The sequence below is a fragment of the Ambystoma mexicanum genome, chromosome 9 (assembly GCF_040938575.1).
Source record: "Ambystoma mexicanum isolate Mex_15411 chromosome 9, UKY_AmexF1_1, whole genome shotgun sequence".
In the NCBI taxonomy this organism is placed as follows: Eukaryota; Metazoa; Chordata; class Amphibia; order Caudata; family Ambystomatidae; genus Ambystoma; species Ambystoma mexicanum.
In genome coordinates this window covers 967209866-967229462 of record NC_090931.1, presented here as the reverse complement: position 1 = coordinate 967229462, position 19597 = coordinate 967209866, and the positions used below count along the sequence as shown (strand labels likewise).

At 45.2% G+C, this 19597-nt stretch overlaps 1 protein-coding gene across 1 annotated transcript in view; it reads right to left on the bottom strand.

The window, feature by feature from the left end:
• MYO3B (myosin IIIB) overlaps window positions 1-19597 on the bottom strand; it is a 3387754-nt gene that overhangs the window by 1209742 nt on the left and 2158415 nt on the right. Inside the window, exons 20-21 of the mRNA XM_069616181.1 lie at window positions 11142-11295; window positions 10732-10820 (exon numbers count right to left, since the gene is read on the bottom strand). Of these exons, the coding sequence (XP_069472282.1) occupies window positions 10732-10820; window positions 11142-11295 (243 nt within the window). The remainder of the gene's footprint in view (window positions 1-10731; window positions 10821-11141; window positions 11296-19597) is intronic.

Sequence of the window (19597 nt, the reverse complement as noted above, 5' to 3'; positions counted from 1 at the left end):
GAGCGTATCTAATAGCGTAACTGTGGTCTAGTTCATTTTAGAGAGTGGCCCTCATTACGACCCTGGCGGAGATCCATGGTGCAATTTGCACCATGGTCCATGGCGCAAAGCTGCCAACTCCGCCATGGGGGTTGGCGGACTTACCGCCCCATTCCGACCTTGGCGGGGCGGTAAGTCCCCAATCCCCATTTACCCTTCCCCATTTTTGCCCCATAGGGTATAATGGGAGTGGGGAAGGCGTTAATTACGCCACCGTAAATTACGGTGGCGTAATTAACAACAAGTCCCGTAGCGCCATGGATTTTTCCGCTTGCAAAAAGCAGGCGTAAAAATCACCATGGCGCTACGGAAACTCGTAGTCGGGCGGAAAGGTACGCCATGCATTACGCTGGCATAAACCCCTTTCCGCCAGGGTCGTAATGAGGGCCAGTGTGTTTAATAACCTCACTGTGTCAAAGTGTGAATTTAGAAAGTGTGCATAGCTGTGATCTAGTTCAATTTAGAAAGTGTGCCTAATAACCACATTGTGCCAAAGTTGAATTTAGAAGTATGCCTAATAGCGTAACTGTGGTCTAGATCAATTAAGAGAGTATACCTAATAGCGTAACTGTGGTCTAGTTCAACTAAGAGAGTGTACCTAATAGCGCAACAGTGGATTAACTCAATTTAGAAAGTGTGTCTAATAACCACATTGTGCCAAAGTTGAATTTAGAATTGTCCCTAATAACATAACTGTGGTCTAGTTCAATTTAGAGAGTGTACCTAATTGCGTAACTGTGACCTAGTTCAATTTAGAGAGAGTACCTAGAAACCACACTGTGCCATAGTGGAATTTAGAAAGCGTGCATAGCTGTGATCTAGTTCAATTTAGAAAGTGTGCCTAATAACCACATTGTGCCAAAGTTGAATTTAGAAGTATGCCTAATAGCGTAACTGTGGTCTAGATCAATTAAGAGAGTATACCTAATAGCGTAACTGTGGTCTAGTTCAACTAAGAGAGTGTACCTAATAGCGCAACAGTGGATTAACTCAATTTAGAAAGTGTGTCTAATAACCACATTGTGCCAAAGTTGAATTTAGAATTGTCCCTAATAACATAACTGTGGTCTAGTTCAATTTAGAGAGTGTACCTAATTGCGTAACTGTGACCTAGTTCAATTTAGAGAGAGTACCTAGAAACCACACTGTGCCATAGTGGAATTTAGAAAGCGTGCCAATGGCATAGCTGTGGTCTAGTTCATTTTTGAAAGTGTGCCTAAGAACGTAATTATAGTCCAATTCATTTTAGAATGCGTAAATATTCCCACCCTATGGCATAGTCGAACTTAGAAAGTGGGAATAATATCATCATGTGGTATAGTTTACCTTAAAGTATGAATAATATCCTCCTATGGTTCAGTTGAACTTAGCAACCGTCCCTAACTGTGGTATAGATAATCTTAGAGAGTGTTGATAATATCTTCAGGTGGCCCAGTTGAACTTAGAAACTGTCCATAACTGTGGTATAGGTAAACTTAAAAAGAGCGAATAATATCTTGCTGTGGTTTATGTTTAACCTAGAAACTATCCCTAACTGTAGTACAGGTAAACATAGAAAGTGTGATCAATTAACATCTTGTAGTATAGTTGAACTTGGAACGTGTGAAGTAAATCATCCTATGCCACCTATAACACAGTTCAAACTTATCCACGGCATGAGTCCACTCAACCCACCAAGGTCTGCCGAAAGAGACCCGTTTGCACCCCTTCCCCCTCGCCATACCTCCCATCCCCCACCCCCTCTAACCATACTGCCCTCCACCACAACATCAGCCCACTCCATATCTAACCCCCAAGCCAGAAGAACCACCCCATCCCAATCCAGCCCCCCCTCCACCTTTCCCCCACACCATCCCCTATCCAAACACCAAGCCAGAGGAGCCCGATGGCGAGCCAACCACACTAAGACCCCTGCCCCTCCCATTCCCTCCACCCACCTGCCCATTATCATCATACCCGCACCCCCGGCCCCCAACTAAATGCCCGCCCAGCCTCCCAAGCACACCCAACCCCTCCACCCACCAGCCCATTATCATCATACCCGCATCCCCAGCCCCCCAACTAAATGCCAGCCCAGCCTCCCAAACACACCCAGCCCCGCAACCGCCCACCTGCTTTTCCCCTCATCAACTCCAACCAACACCCTCCTCTGACCCCACTCTTTACAGTTCCTAAAAACTCCCCGACTCGCCCTGGCAAGAGCAGTAGCCGCATCCCTTTCACCCTCCGATCCCCCTACCCTCTCTCACACTCCAACCGCAAAAAAAACCCTGAAGAGAAAACGTACCTGGTCTCCCCCAATCTCTCAGTACTCCTTGCCACTCCTATCTCGACCTACCACCTCAATCTTCCAATCTCAATCATCACCACCCGCCCCCGCCTCACCTTGCCTGAAACCCCTCTCCCTTGAATTCTCACCAACCACAACTGAAACTCCTAACCCCCAAAACCCCACCTCCAAGTCCCTCGACCCAAACCCAACCAACCCCACACAGCCCCCCAACCCCTCCCCCTGCACCCACCACCTCGACCACCCGCCTACTCTTCCCATCAACCGCCGACCACCACCCCTCTCTCTCTCCCCACTTTCCACTCTCTCCCCTCACACCCCTCCACCCACCACCCCTCCGACTCACTGCCCCTCCCCTCCCATCCTCCACCTCTGCAACTTCCACATCATCCTCCTGTACCGAAGTAAGATGCATCCTTTTTAATGCCAGATCTGTAGCAAAAAACAGACACAGCATCTTTGACCTCCTCACCTCTGACAAACCAGACCTAGTCTTTATCACGGAAACCTGGTTCTCTGACGACTTTGCCCCTATCGCCAATGAAGCCTTACCCCCAAACTACTCCCTAATCCCACTAAACCGACCCTCTAGAGGAGGAGGACTAGCAATCGCCTTCAAGTCCCACTTCCCTGCCTCAATCATCGACAACCAGCCAGCCACCCCTTCCTGCGAATCGCTTCTCATAAATCTATCCCTCCCCCCTTCCTTCTCCCACAGCTGCCTAATCATCTATAGACCTCCAGGCTACGACAGACAATTCTCAAACAACCTCTGCGACTCGATAGCACCATCCTATTAAACCATCCCACCCTCACCCTTCTAGGAGATTTCAATATCTGGCTTGACATCCCCACCAACCCTATGACCCACTCTCTGGTCAACTGCCTAGACGCAATTAACCTCCATACCAACATAAACGGGCCAACTCACTATAAAGGACACACCCTTGATGCCATCTTCAGCTCCCACGACCAGATACATCTAAACCCCCCCGCCCCTATCATCTGGCCGATCACTTCATTGTCTCTTTCACCATTCACTCACCCACACCCATCCCTGTACCTGAACCAGAACCCCCAAATCTACGCAAAAGCTGGAAGAAACTAAAAATCCTTCCCGACCTAGCTGACGCGCTCCTTCAGTCTCCTCCCCCTACCTCCCCACCCAATGAACACCTAACCTCCAACGCCTTTGACTCATGGCTCAATACCTCATTAATCCTGCTCACCCCCACTTGCAAACCATCAGCTCGCCATGGCCGAAATCCGGAAAGCAAAAAAAGGCCATTACAACTCCCAAATCCTGAACTGTAAAAACCCCAGCAAAGAACTCCACAAAATCATCTCAGAATTCACCAAACCATCATGTACCACCACCCAATCGAGCCCCTCACAATCACTCTGGGACTCACTCTCACTCCACTTCTACACCACTGCTCTCGAAAGAACAAATTAATTCTCTAACCAACAAACTGGCCCTCTTGCACCCACCACACAATCACCCCACCCCTACCTCCCATCCCACCGCCTGCAACCGCTACCCAACCAAACTTCGACTCCTTCACTCCACTATCAACTGACCAATTTCTCAAACTTCTCTCTGCCCGCAAACCATCCGGCTCCCCGCTAGACCCCTGCCCAGCCACAACCTTCAAAGAAATATTCGCATCTACCTGCGCAGGAGAACGCGCATAAATGACTCCCTCTCCTCGGGAATCTTTCCCGATGCGTTCAAAACCACTCATGTCAAGCCTCTTCTAAAACTTTCCCTCGACCCTCTCTACCCCAAAAACTACTGCCCCATCTGAAATACCAGGTTCCTTGTAAAACTCATTGACCGAACCGCCTACTCCCAACTAAATGCCTTTGTCGAAACTAACAATCTTCTAGACCCCACTCAATCAGGTTTCAGACCCCGACACAGAACCAAAACCACCCTAACCTCAATATGGGATGACCTTAAAAACACTGCAGATTCTGCGGGATGCGTTGCACTAATCCTTCTTGACCTATCCGCCACCTTTGACACAATCAACCACTCAATCCTCTTAGACCGCCTCGACTCCACAGGAATCCATGGAAATGCTCTCAAATGGATAGCATCCTTCCTCAACAATAGGAACCAAATAACCCTACTCTCCTCCTGTGCTTCCCCCGCCTGACCAGTTAATACCGGAGTTCCACAAGTAGCGTGCCTATCAGCCCTCCTGTTCAATCTCCATATGTCCACCCTCCCACGAATAATCCGCTCGCACAATATCCTGTGCTACAACTATGCCGACGACACCCAACTAATCCTAAAACTCCTTAATTCAAAACCCAACTGCAAATCTGACCTCGCTGCTTGCCTGCTTGACATTGATCACTGGATGAACACAAACCACCTCCTTTAAACCCCTCCAAAACTGAAATCGTGGTATGTGGCAACACAGAACTTCTTCTGCATCCCCTACCCTGGCCATCTGCCATGAGCAATTCCCCAACAACCTCAACCTCAGTAAAAAACATTGGATGCACTCTCTACTCTGACCTAACCCTCTCGCACCAAGTCAACAAAGTCTCTAAGTCCTGCCACTACCACCTCAAAATTCTTAGGCACATTTTTCCATACCTCTCCTTTCCCAACAGACTCTCTGTGGTCCAATCAATTGTAATGTCAAGACTGGACTATGCTAACCCCCTCTACCTCGGAGTCCATGCGTACCACCTGACTAAACTACAAAGAGGACATAATGCTGCAGCCAAACTGCTACTAGCACTTGGCCCAAGAGATCACAACTCCCCAGCCCTCAAAACTCTGCACTGGCTTCTGGTTGCCCGAAGGTTGACCTTCAAAACATTATGCATCGCTCACCGAGCAATGCATAAAACCGGACCTCAATATCTTCAGGACAAACTAAAACCCTACCATCCACCACGCACTCTAAGATCAAGCTCTGCCCGACTCCTAGTGATACCAAAACCAACTCAGTCAGGTTAGGTGAATCATCATTCTCAGCCCTGGCACCCACTCTGTGGAACTCACTTCCACCCCACATCCGACTCGACGAAGACCTCATGTCTTTCCGCAAATTACTGAAAATGTGGCTCTTCCCCTAAAAACTGACTCTTGAACACAAACAGTATAACAGCAACAATAAAACAGTAGCCCGTGGTTGCTGTATCAAAAAACAATCCAGCATCGAGACCCGGACGAGAAAAATGGAAACCTAAAACTGCTAGTGTAAATTAAAATGGATAAACTGAATAGAACGAATGAAGTGGATGAAAGGAATGAAGTGGATGAAAGAAATGATGTAGATGCAGTGGGTGAAATGAATGCAGTGGATGAAACGGACGAGATGATGCAGTGGATAAAACGGATGAAGCGGATAAATCGGATGCAATAGATGTAACGGATGAAGCGGATAAAAGGGATGAAGTGGATGGATCGGTTGAAGTGGATGGAACAGATGAAGTGGATGGAACAGATGAAGTGGATGGAACGGATGAAGTGGATGGATCGGATGAGGTGGATGGATCGGATGAGGTGGATGGATCGGATGAGGTGGATGGATCGGATGAGGTGGATGGAACGGATGAAGTGGATGGGACGGATGAAGTGGATGGGACGGATGAAGTGGATGGGACGGATGAGGTGGATGGGACAGATGAAGTGGATGGAACAGTAGAAGGGGATGGAACAGTAGAAGGGGATGAAACGGTAGAAGCGGATGAAGCGGTAGAAGCGGATGAAGCGGTAGAAGCGGATGAAGTGGATGAAACGGTAGAAGCGGATGAAACAGTAGAAGAGGATGAAATGGTAGAAGCAGATGAAACGGTTGAAGCAGAACAAGTGGATGGAACCGAAAAGTGGATGGAATGGATACAAGTGGATTGATCCGGAATGAAGTGAATGGAACGGAAGAAGTGAATAGAACGGAGGAAGTGGTTGGAATGGAAGAAGTGGACTGAACAAAAGAAGAATCGGATAGAATGGAGGAAGAAGGGATTAAAAGAAGCATCCTGAATAGATGAAATGTAACAAACGAATGAAATATAAAGTACGGACCAAGTAAACGAAACTGAAAAGTAGATCGAACGCGTGGAAAGGATGGAGTAGACAAATAAAGTGGATAAAGGAATTAAATGGAAGGAAATGGTGAATTAATTGATCAGAGGGAGTAGATGAAACAGATGGAGTGGACAGAACAGATCGAGTGGATCGAACGCACAGAATGAATCAAACGGATAAAGTGAATGCAAAGGATGGAATGAAGAGCCAGCGGCAATAAGTCTACTTGTCAAAATGAAAGGATGAAGTGGATGGAACAGACGAATCGGATGGAACAGAGTCAACGCACCGGCTAGCGGAGCGAATGGAACAGACTAAATACGTTGAGTGGTTAGAACGGATGGAGTGCGTGGAATGGATGGAGTTCGTGGAACAGATGGAGTGGGTAGAACGAATTAATGGATGGAACTGACTGAAAGGGTGGTAGAGGTCGAACAGATAAAACGGGTGAGTGGATTGAACGAGAGAGACTACAGAGCTGATTGGACGAATGGAAAAACGAGTAGCTTTAACAAACGGAACAGATGAAATGGACCGAAAGGATGGAGTGGACAAAACAGATAAAGTAGACAGTACAGATGGAGTTGATGAAACAAATGGAGCCGAGGGAACAGATGGAGTGGATCGATCTGATGGAGTAGATGGAATAGATGAAGTGAATGGAACATGTAGAGTGTATGGAACAGATGGAATGGACAGAACAGAAGGAGTGGATGGAACAGAAGGAGTGGATGGAACAGATGGAATAGATGGAACTGATGATGGAGCTGAACGAAAAGCTGTAAGGGATAGAAAGGATAGAGCAGATGGAACGAATAGAGCGGATTGGAGTGGATAGGACAGATGGAGTAGATGAAGTAGATGGAACAGGTGAAATGGATAGAACAGATGGATTGGATGGAACGGATAGACCAGATGGAACGAATAGAGCTGATGGAACAAACCGAGAACAGATGGAGTGGAGAGAACAGATTGAGTGGATAGAACAGATGGAGTGCATGGAATGGACAGAACGGATGGAGTGCATAGAACGAAGTGAGCACATGGAACGGATAGAGTGCATGGAATTGAGGGGGTGTACTGAACGGATGGAGCGCATGGAATGGATGGAGTGGATGGAACATATGGAGTGGATGGAACGGATAGAGTGCATGGAACGGATAGAGTGGATGGAACGGATAGAGTGGATGGATCAGATAGAGTGAATGGATCAGATAGAGTGGATGGAACAGATAGAGTGGATGGAACGAACGGAGTGGATGGAACAAACGGAGTGGATGGAACCGATGGAGTGGATGGAACATATGGAGTGGATGGAACTGATGAAGCGAGTAAAACACATGAAACAGTTCGAACGAATAAAAAGGATAGAACAGATGGAACACACTTAACAGATGGGAAGGATGAAGTAGATCAACAGTTTGGATGGAGTAGTTTATGTAGATGAAGGATCGAAACTGAGTGAACGGACAGAGTGAATAAAACGGATTGAATAGATGGTCCAGATGAGTGCTCAATCTCAAGCGCCTTACTGAAAACCACCAGATCACACTACCACGCTTACTCTCCCCTATACACCACCACTCAATTAGAACAGAGCGATACTATGACACATTTGGTATAGCTGTTCTCATACTAACACCCGCCACATACTCCACATCATCCTAATTAAACACAGCTAGCTGAGCACAAACTGCTAGCCTAAGCGTCTCCTCAGGTCTAACACAGCCAGAAACCAGTCTGGTTATCAACCCACCAGAATGAACATATATTCCTGACCTCCGAACAACCACACTTACCGCTAAGAAGCAGCTATCCTTCAAGTGCCACACCAGCTGTACACATATCCGGTGCACCCACGCACCTTACGACTCTCCCTGCCTCTCTCTCTCTACTGACTTGAACTACGGTAGCCGAGGGTGTTCAACCGACCAGCGCCTTGAGATCATACCAATGATACATAAGGCGCTATATAAATGCAAAGTAACATAAAATAACATACTGTCATTTCTTTTATTATTTAGTCACTAGGTTAAATGGGTACTGCCATGCAGGAAACCACAAAGGTGCAATAGTTCCAGTTTCTAAGCTTGCAGATGCTTACATGCAAATAACTCTAGGGGAATGTAGAAGTATTTAGATTAACTGACAGTGCTATAACTAATTAATTCATGCATTATAGATGGCACACTGTGGAAGCTCTGCTCCAGCATTGGGAAAATTACAGCCAAATACACTTGTCTCAGGGAAGTCAAGTAGCGTTGGGATACGCATGGACAATAGGAATGCACCTTTCAAATCCAGGCTCTCAGCCAAGGTCTTGTGCTGAGATAACATTCCCCACATTGACCTACAGTAAACTCTGGCAGACAAACATTACTAATTCTTCAATAAAATATGAGTAATTCAGAACTGGAAAGTCCCAGGGTGTGAAACAGCACACGTGGTTCAGCAGAGCCGACAGCAAGCCAAGACCTGTCTCTGGGAACGAAGGACAATTTTGCAAAGCCCAGACATGATTTGAAACACAGTGTAACAAGAAAGCCTGCATGTCGCATTAGAAGGAAGAGCACTCGGACACAGTGGTGGTTCACACATAATTATGATGCAGGAGAGAAGTTACTTTTACTTTGGGAAGATACATTTCGAGCTGAGAACACATTTTGTGTCTGGCCCTACAGACCTTAGCTCTAGCCAATCACCATTCAAGACCGCAGGGGTGGGGAGCTCTGAACATTAAGCCAATGGGCACATTGTAGAAACTAGATAATTGGGGAACACCCAGGCAAGCCCTCTGACACAGTAGGACCAATGAGAATAATCTCTATAAGGGAGCTATATGTGGCCTATTACTCAACACCCAATCATAGGGTGCGATAGGTTTCTGGGAACTGGCCCAAGCTGTGAGGTCAGAAGGACACCGTGTGTTACAAAACTGGCCTGCAAGCCAGTGTGTCTGAGAGCGTGCTTGGAGTTCTTTCTCTGTGAACATGCCTTTGTTTTCCTTGGAAAAAAAAATAAACCACAGTTGAACTTACTGCTTGTTTGGACCTGCATTCCATTTTGGAAAAAGGGGAGGTGTTAGGTCTCCCATGAGTTCTGGTTCCAAGGGACTCCTAGTAGCCCTATTATACCTGGGAGTTCCCTCCAACCCAATAGCAATAGGCCCCGAACAGGGGTGGGGGGAATGAACACTTTGTAACTATGGGCCCCTGAAGTGGTAATGCCCCCTATGCTCTGCTAATTGCTTAAGTGAATCAAGGAGAAATTAAGTTGTTGAAGTGGAAGCAGCAGCATTGTGAAGTCATCTTGACAAATATATCATTGTGAATTCTAAAACTGTAACTAAGAAAATACTAACTGTTAACCAAGAACTGTGTATCCCTGGCAGTTGTGGGTGTTACATTTCTTTTGAACTGTGGCAAGTCTTCTTGAAGAGGCGACAAAGCATTGTGGCTGGGATTACCATTGGTGCTATTTGGAATGGAAAGTGGATATTTCACCAAGGAGAAGAGATTTGCTAAAATTGGAACTTTGGTTAAAAAACCTTTATCTTGACTTTGAAACATCAAGAACTGATTTGAGACATGTCTTTCTTTGGTTATACACTAACATAATGACCTTCAATCCTGGGGAAGGGAAATCACCTAGGACATTAGAAGGTTATTCAGGGACTGTGAATGTAGTTAATGTTATGTTGCTGTGCCATACATTTTTTTGTGCATTTGTTGCTTAGTGTGAGGGAAAGGTATTCTGTGTTAGAGTGTTTCCCCTTGGCTTTGGCGAGGCAAGGAAATCCTCAGCAGAGTAAGGATAGTGAGGGATTTTGAATATATGTGGCATAAAAAATAAAGTTGTCCGCCTCGCATTAGTGACCCCTCACAAGGCATAACAGCGGGCAACTTAAGCTGACAATAAAGGCTTAACTAAATGTTACTAGAGAAATAGCCAGATTGGTTGAATGTATGTGGTTGCAAAGCAACAACTCAGCAGTATTGATTGAGGCAAATGACTACCCTCAAATCAAATCCAGGCTCGCATATTCAGATAAAGACAGTACCATTCGAAATAGAGTATATATTTTGCACCTGATCTGAAATCTATTCCAATGCGAGGTGTTACATCCAGTCGGGGGGTTGGCAATGTCTCAGGGTCCTGTGTGGGTTCCATGTGGTGTGTGGGGTGGGGAAGGAATGCGTAGACATATGTTGTTCAACTTGGTTGGAACAGAACAGGGCATCGTAAGTTTGGAAGAAGGGCTGTGACCTTACCCCATCCGTTCAAACACTGTCAGCCAACTGCTCCATTTTATCCTAAATATGTTGGAGAAAAAGGAAACAGTGCTTACCTTTCCAGCGTAATGCTGGATGCCAAAGCAAAGCTCCACCCGCTTGGGTCGCCAGAAATATTTGCTACGGAGATTGTCTTCAAATTTATCTAGAATGCAGAGGACAACTCATTAAATCAATGCATAGATGTTTACTTTAAAAATCAATTGACTGCTGATAGTCCTTTGCTTTCATTTGGAAGACTCTTCTAATAGCCTTACTGCCATCATGGCGCATGGCATTAACGCAGATATTTGACTTTGCATCCACATGTGCGCCTTTGCCTTTGGCTCGTATTTGCAAGGTGGTCAATCAACATCTGTTTTTGTCTGCTCTATTACTGTTCATAATAGGGAAAATATTTATAGATACACATGTTTTAATTTCTTATAAGAGTAATGTAGTCCTATGCTCAGGAAAGCAGTCATACCTACTAAAGTCTGGTCTGTGGCCTGTGGAAATCGGCTTTCTTCATCAAGAAGCGAGAGTAGGCCCATCGGCTTTTGGAGGAACATGTCTAGGAGTGGGCGATTATCTTCATATTCCACAAGCGCAGCATCAATTCCTTCGTTCTGATACTCCACCTGTAGGCAAAGCCCAGACAGGAATCACAGAGACACTTGCCACCTTTTTCTTATCATAAACACAATTCCAAAAGATTGTCAATTTACAATGAGTGTGGGTAAAATGTCTTCAAAACGTATGCGCTGCGAGAAATAATTACTCTAGTTACAACACTAATTCCAGACATATTTCTTTGCATGTGGCCTCCCATCCACCAGCAAGCACCAAACAAGCATCCCTTCAACAAATAAATGTATGTGTGCAACAACTTAAATCCGACTGTCATAGGTCAATTAACTCAGGAAATGCACATGTACTGTTTAGTAGCCAACAACAAAGCTGCTGTCACTTTATGTGGTTGTAGGCACCCTTTCATTTCCCAGGTGGCTGGAAGCACAGTGTGATGAGCCCGGAGCATTATCACTTTACTTGTCATGATGCGCTGTGTGATATACATTTTGTCTTTTTAGCTCCAGCTTAACCGGCAGGTTCTCCAAAGGCAGCTTGTTCTCCATGATATATGGGGCTGATGTGCGATCTTTCATTGCAGTTCACAGAGGCTGTTAAACTGCAAATGATTGTGGGATTGCGCAACATGGGAGCGTGCTAGGATTGTCCAAATGGGATTGTACATGCATTGTTAATCCTATACAGTGTGACAAATTGAGGGAATGTGTCCCTTCTCCCCAAGGGGGAGCCCCCCTGTGAAACTAGGGAGGTGAGCCCACTCCACAATACCTCCCTAGGGGTAGAGGCAAGTGGGACCTCACTGGGAGAGACTCCCCCTTTGGGGACAAGGACTCCCTGTTCTTGTGAGGAACTCCCTGAGGCCCTCCAAGTGATGGCTTGTATGGACTCATCTAAAGCACCAGAATATTATAAATTTCATGAAGATGAAGTAAACCTATACTATCAACAACAAGAAACTGAGGATATCCCTTTAAATCAGAGTGTCCAATGGACTTTTGCCAAGAATGCTGAAAAGGGATGACAAGCCAAAGAACCAGCGAGAGCAGGTTGAAAGCTGAGAGGGCGTGGAAAGCCGAGAATACCATGGGTAGCCCCCTGTACATAACAAAGCCGGAGGAGATTGAGTTGTCGCAGAACGCAGAACCTGTGTAAGCCAGAGCAGCTCCAACGTGGAACAAGAAATGCTGGGAGACTGGCATGCAAGAACGGAGGAAATCCAAACAACTTGGAACAGAGAGGTCGGTGGTGTGACCACACATCAGTCGCAGTGGGCAGCCAGTACCTACAATGATGTCGACACCACCAGCGGGAGAAAGCAACTCCCGAAGTGAGTCTCGGCAACAGTTCTATCCACAAGGTGAGAGTGATACGCATATGAAACAGATGTTGTGGAAAGTGAACCGCAGAGCTACCAAGAAGCAGAGAGAGCATCCAAAGTCTTACAGGTACTGGCAACGCTACCCCTGAACACACATGGTAATATGGGTAACAGGAAAACCAAAAATTTAAAAGGGACTCAATATAAGTTAAACGAAACTCGTCCCAGTACTAATGGGGAAAGATTTGGAAATAAGCCAATGCATCCAAACTAAATGAATGAGATAAAGAGAAACACACAAATGACAGAGTGGGAGAGAAATAGAGTTGGAATCTTATTGCCTTGGAAAAGGGAAAGGTCAACCCACATCCCGAAGATAAGAAAGAACAGAAACCAAAGAGAGACTCTTGGGGAGTCAAGACCAGTCAGGTCAGGAAGATAATATCATACATGAAAGAGCATACCAGGAAGGTGTTATCTATAATTGGGAGTTGAGCAATCAAAATTCCCGAGAGGAGAACCATATACAAGGGGGTCTGGCGTCCTACAAGAGAGATAGAAGGAACTTGAGCAGAACAAGGATAATCTCTAAAAAAGAGGACAAGCAAGTTACCAGTCCCCTAAATTAACTACAGAACGTAGTCCAAAGCATAGGCAGAGACTATTTACATATGGTCTATTGAGTAGAACAATATAATCAAGACAACCCCTGTTAAGATACATAGCACTCAAGAGAAGGGAGTCATTCTCCTGGCCTTAGTTGGTTACACTAGTGGTAGGGTCAGACTTGTTTTGGACATTCACTCTGACGGACAAGCACTTTACAGTTAGTAAAATATGTAGGGAACACCCCAAAGACATAGGGACAGGTAGGCCTGATTTTACTTGAAATAAATGATATGGTAAACATTTCTACATAGTGTCCGCATCCTCCTTCTAATCCTCCACAACAGCCTCATTTTAAATGGAGTGGAATGGGAAATGGAAGAGTGAGGTGTAATACTTTTATGCCTCCATTTATCACCATGCCACATGTTCCTGCAGTGACAAGGCAGAGGAGGAGCATGGAGAGAGATAAGACCTCCGCGGTGCTGATCTCCTCTGTCAGTGTGTTTTATTTTACGTCTGCATGACATTTTCATGCAGGTACAAACTGAATGGATTCCTATGGATTCCGCCTCGGTTTTAAAAATGGTAAAGAACAAGCCGGTGTCATAAGAGTCCCTTAAGAAATTGCTCCGGCAAAACATGATTTGCAGGTGGAGTTTATTTCTTCACGAGACAGATAGGAAAACAAAAAAGTAAACAGGAATATGACCCATGACACTCTTTTGTGTATTCCACTTCACCTGAATATTGAAAATTGCATGCAGAGGACACAACATCACATAAGTGCTAACATCTTCGGCCCTGTGCATGCAATTTGCAAGTGATAGAATATGAACCGGAGAGTTGTGAAAACTGTGAATATTTTATTTATTGGTGACTTAGAAATCGCCAACTGCAACAAATACATTTTGTGGGGCCCCCGGGGCAACAAGGAATAGGAGATGGATTCACAAGCTTGGGGGATTCAGATTAGGCAAGTACGAGAACAGGAATAACAGCGGTGCTAAGAAATATAGTGCGTAATGAGTACTTTACAGGCCAAAGATTCATGGTCAGCACAGAAGGACCTATGATATATGATATGATAGTTTATTTATATAGCGCCTATACACAATGTGTTTCAAAGCACTTTGCGGCAAGGGATGGAACAAGGGAAAATACAATGACATTCTTACAAGCCATGAACAATAAGAATGTGAAATTAACTATCGTACTCGGCCTGACGACATTTCAGATAATGCAAGAGCTAAAACACAGATAGGAAGGAAATGGGAAACAGACAGTCGACTACCGCACTAGGCCTGCCACATTTCTGGTAGAGCTGGAGATTAACAAGAGGTGAGGGAGGGGGAGGAGAAAAGAGGGAGAGGAACAAAACAAGCGACTATCGTACTAGGCCTGATGACATTTCAGATAGTGCTGGAGGGGTTGGAGGGGACAAGTAATGGGAGGGGGGGATGAGACAAACATTTGTTGCTATCATATGAGGGGAATGGAGGGCATCAGGAAGAAGTAGAAGAAATCAAGCAGCAGGGCAATGCAGGTCGGGGTGCCTGGCACAAGAAGAGGCTAAGACTCATCACAAGACAGAGCTGAAACCTTTTTTTTTAAATAATGATTTACATTTTTTCCTGAAGCGGAGATAGTGGTCTTGAATTTCCTAGTGAAGAGCATTCTAATATATAGCACCCTTAGTGTCTAGCGCTTTCCTCCAGGTCTTTCTTTACTGAAGGCAGCAACGGCCAGTGACTTTAGGGAAGAGGCTCTAAGGCATCTTATAGGCACATATTTCTTGGCTTTGGAAATAAAATAGTTTGGCCCAGATTTGCAGACGGCTCTATGAAGAGTGCAGAGGGTTTTGAAAGTTACGAGAGCCGGTACCATAGGCCAATGCGAGGCAATGAGAAGTTGGTTTATGTGGTTGCATGGTTTCTGGTCAATGACCAGTCTGGCAGATTTGTTTTGGAACATCTATAGTTGATGGCTTAAATGTTTAGAGAAACCTAGGTGGAGGCTATTGCAATAGTTTACGTGGGAGATGATCATGGCTGAGGTGACATGTTCAGGAGAGGTTGTATGTGCCTGAGAATGCAGAGCTTAAACTGAGGCTTTTTAGTGATCTTGAGGATCTGTTGATAGAAGGACAGGGTTCCAATCGAAGACCAAGCCAATGTTTTTTGCAGGTCTATAGAGCGCAAGGTGGGTTCCAGGGTGGTGGGGCAGGCAAAGGGAAGGAAAGCAGGGATTGAGGCACCACAATAGAGTTTTAGAGGTGTTCACAAAGAGGCTATTGTTAATTATCCATTCTTGGAATTTTAGTGGGCAGCTGCTGATAAAACACAGACAGGGAAGGGCCACAGAACATGAAGGCTATTTGGGTGTCAGCTTAGGTATAGAATAGGCTAGTTAAGAAGGAAACAATATCCGCTGGGGATTTCAAGCACACATTGAAGAGTTACAGGGAAAGGATGGATCACTGTGATGGCACATTAGGCTGAGTGATGTGGTCTCGGAGAGAAAAGTGCAAACAGAGACTTGGGAATCTGTCAGTGGGAAATTAAGCAATCCATTTAAGGGCCGCTCTGTCAATGCCAAAATACTTCTTTATATGATAAAGCAGCTTTGAGTAGTTAACCATATCACACGCTAAGGAGTATAGGGATGGGTGGGATGTTGGAGACAAAAGCCTTTACAAGTTCAACCCTCATGAACAGTAGGGCAGATTCAGTACCTCTCAGTGAGTGGCGGCCGGATTGATGGCCATTAGGATGATGTGCTTTTCTGTGGATTTCATCAGTTTGAGGGTGGTTGCTTTTTCCAAAATCTTGCCAATGAAGGGACTATTAGAGGTATAAGGTTGTCAATATGTTTTTTTGAGTACAGGAGTACTGTGAAACTTCTTGAGAGGGCAGGGGAGGGAGCCACTGGATAAGGAGCTTTTGACCAAAATGAAAGGAGAGAGATGATTTCTTTGATGGATTAAGCTGGGCAAGGGTGTATTTGATATGATATGATATGGCATTTATAACACCCCTGTACACACGTGTTTCTAGGTGTGACAAGACAAGGGGGGGGGGCAAAGGGAGGACAAAACAACAATCTTACTTGGCCTTGTGTCATTCAGATTGCACAAGTGCAGGGAAGTGGAAGAGGAGAAGTGCCGAAGGGGGGTGTGAGAAATTCAGGTAACTCAAAAGTGCAGCCAGTGTGTGGCTCAGTGCAGGTAACTCAAAAAGTACAGCCAACAGGTTTCTTAGAAGTGCAGAGAGAAGGGACTGTAGGGTTGCAGATACAGACGACAAGTGCTAGGAGAGCTGGGAGGCAGTACGAAGTGCAACTGGACATGCAGGAGCCTGGGCCCAAGTTCAGAGGGTAACCAGGTGACCAGTGCGTAGAGCAGTTGGGACATCAGCAGGGCGAGAGGAAGAGAGAAAGTGAAAGCAAAGTGGAAGGTCTTGAGTTGCTTCCGGAACCGGAGGTGGTTCTGCTCAAGTTTGAGAGAGGCAGGGAGGCTGTTCCAGAGGGAGGCCCCAGATGAAGATAAAGATCTGCCCCCAACTCTCTGCTTGGAAAATGGCTGACCCTAAGAGAGTTGGAGATGGATGAGACGAGGAGAGGCTTTGATTTTCTTTTTGTCATTTGGCAAGTGGTGAAACAGATTTGAAGCCTAAGAAGGATACAGCAGACTTGAGCTCTGAGGTGGGAGTGGAAGAAGATCTGTTCAGACTAGTGATGGAGAGGTATATTCTTTATCTTTGCCATGAAGAAGAGTGATAAGTGGTCGGTGATAGAGTGAGTTGGGGTAGCAGAGGCAGAGCACTGTATAGGAGAGCACGGTTTGTTGAGATACTAAAACATTCAGCAGCCAGAATATTGGTGTGGAAGATCCCCTTATGTAGGAAAACTTTTTCTTTTTTTTAAGGATTGTTACATAGTAATCTTTCTGATGTTGGAGACCAGACTTTTTTCAATGGGTCCTTGGTTTTCTTACAGCGCCGTTCGAAAATGCAGATTATTCTTTCCAGTAAAGCCTGTTCAGTGTCGTTGGAGAATCGGTTTTGGTTGGAGGCTTGCATCTTTTCAGATTGTGAGGTGCTAAGAGGTCCTGTGTTCTTGACAATTCCTCACACAAGCAGGAGAAAAGTATCTCGAGAGTGGTCGCTGAAGCAGGACGGGTCAGTAAAAGTATCAGCAAAATTGTCAGGAGGTCCCATTTTATTTGTCAAATTTCAATCAGGCCTAGATTAATGCTAGCAGACAGGGTACAGGCCTTTGTGGGGGGGGGGGGTTTGATAGATTTTTTAAGTGTAGGTGGTGATCAGTCCAGGCAGTGCGTAATTTGTGGGGATGTTTGCCAGCGCCCAGCTCTGGCACCTACTGTCTCAGACTCCTATTGATTATGAAGTGACGATAGCCAGAGCATCCATAAACCCACAGCTGTAGTTTAACCCCAAATGTGTCGACATTGTGGGGAGCAGCTTTGGCTGGAGGTAGCAATGGTGGGAAACTGCCATTCTGCAGTGTCATCGGAGTGCTAGAAAATATTTGGGTCCTGGCACTCATTTTCTTACAAATTAAGCTCAGAGTCCAGGGCATTGGAGTTACTCTGACAGTGGGCCATTGGATGCAGGAAGAGGAAATACTAGCAGACAGACTGTGGCTGCCATTATGTGTTGCTACGATTTGCACCACATTCAAAGCTAGAGAGTCACAAAGTGTGAGGAATTTGTTAGGTTGTTTTCTTGGTGGGGCAGTCCAACCAGTGGATAAAGTTTCCCATAATAAGAATGGACGATTTGAGCGTGGAGATGCAATTAACCCACTCAAGCAAGAATGCAGCTGCATCCCCTGGGGGTCTGTAAATAGTAGTTATGATTATGGCTGTTTTAGGTTCAAGAATACATGCCATACTTTCAAAGGAGGAGGTGTTAGGCATAAGGACGAGAGTAGTAGAGAAATGGGCTGGCAACAGTGGAGAAACTCTGCTGAAAATGTTGGGGGGGATATGATCTCTGAAGAAAAGGTGCCCCATTCAAATGAATGGGGATAAAATAGTGTGCCATGAAAGTTGGGGGGGGACAAACACCCCCATCCCCCCCTAAAATTACGCCCATGGCTGGCAAGATAAGTGCAACTTCACCTCCAGTTTTGTTTTGCCTATTGCCAGTAAGAATAAAGGGGACTCAACTATATTGGTGAAACGGTCAGAAAAATAGGTTTGGAAGAGCCTAAGGCATGGTCATAAAGAACGTGATACATATTGGTTGAATGTTTCGTGGCTGAACGGGTATTGAAAGTGCCAACAGATAGAACATTTTAAGGTTACGTAGTTTGGGTGTATGGAAGTGGTCAAAAGAGAATGCTGCAGGAGTCAAGGGATGACATGGGAACATGAGAGGGTGAGAGGGAGATGGACGTGAGCACTGGAAGGCTATTGTGGCCACCCTGGACGATGACAGGAGCCTTTTTTAATACATGATGGCAACGACTTTCACGTGTGTCTGGGAGTTGTTGAAGATGAGGGATCTTTTTCCTCTATTTACCTCAATATAACAAAGTGGTGAGAGAATGGGTTGCATCAATGACTCCCTGGCCTCAAGGGTTTGGAAAAATGCAAAGGAGTCTGTTGTAATCTTAGAGAACAAGACATTTAGGAGTCTACTATGGTAGACCTGGTTTACTTTGGAGGACTTACGTTTTGTGCTTTTTTCCACAGTAGTAGAGGTGCATGATGAAGGAAAAACAATGGAGGAGCAGTTCTTGTAGAGCGACGATGGGATGGTGGGCATGTTGAAGGAAAGAAGCAGGGTGTGTCCAATACATGCCGTGGGGTGGTGCAATTAGGTCAAAGGGAGAGAAGGGAGAGCACACACAATTGAGGATGGAGTATTCTTAATGATATGTGAGAGGGGTCAGAAATGTGAGGCGGACAACTTTTGGATGATTTTTCAGAATATGCCATTTTATTAAATCACAAATTATAACAAACACATCACTATCCCTTCTCTGACGAGTATTCCCTACCTATCAAAACTAAAGGAAACACTCAAACAAATGATATCTGTCACTCACACTTAAGCATAAAACACACAAGAAAATATATGGCAATTCACAACAAATATTAACACCTGTATTATTTATATGTTAACAGTCTCTCTTTATAGCCTCGGTGCGCTCCACTTCCCCAGGTTTCAAGTTAGGTTCAAGCCCAATGTTCAACATAAAGAAATGAGGAAATCCGGGTTTACAATAACGTTTCAATTCAGTTCTTGGCTCCTTCTCTGTGTCACAAGAAAGTTAAATGTTCAACCAACAGAAATAATTCTGTCCTTCCATTAGTAATAACTTCCACTTCATCAAATAGCATCAATGAAAGTCTGGGCCACAATGCTTTACCACAACTTAGAAATGTCAAAGAGGAAATA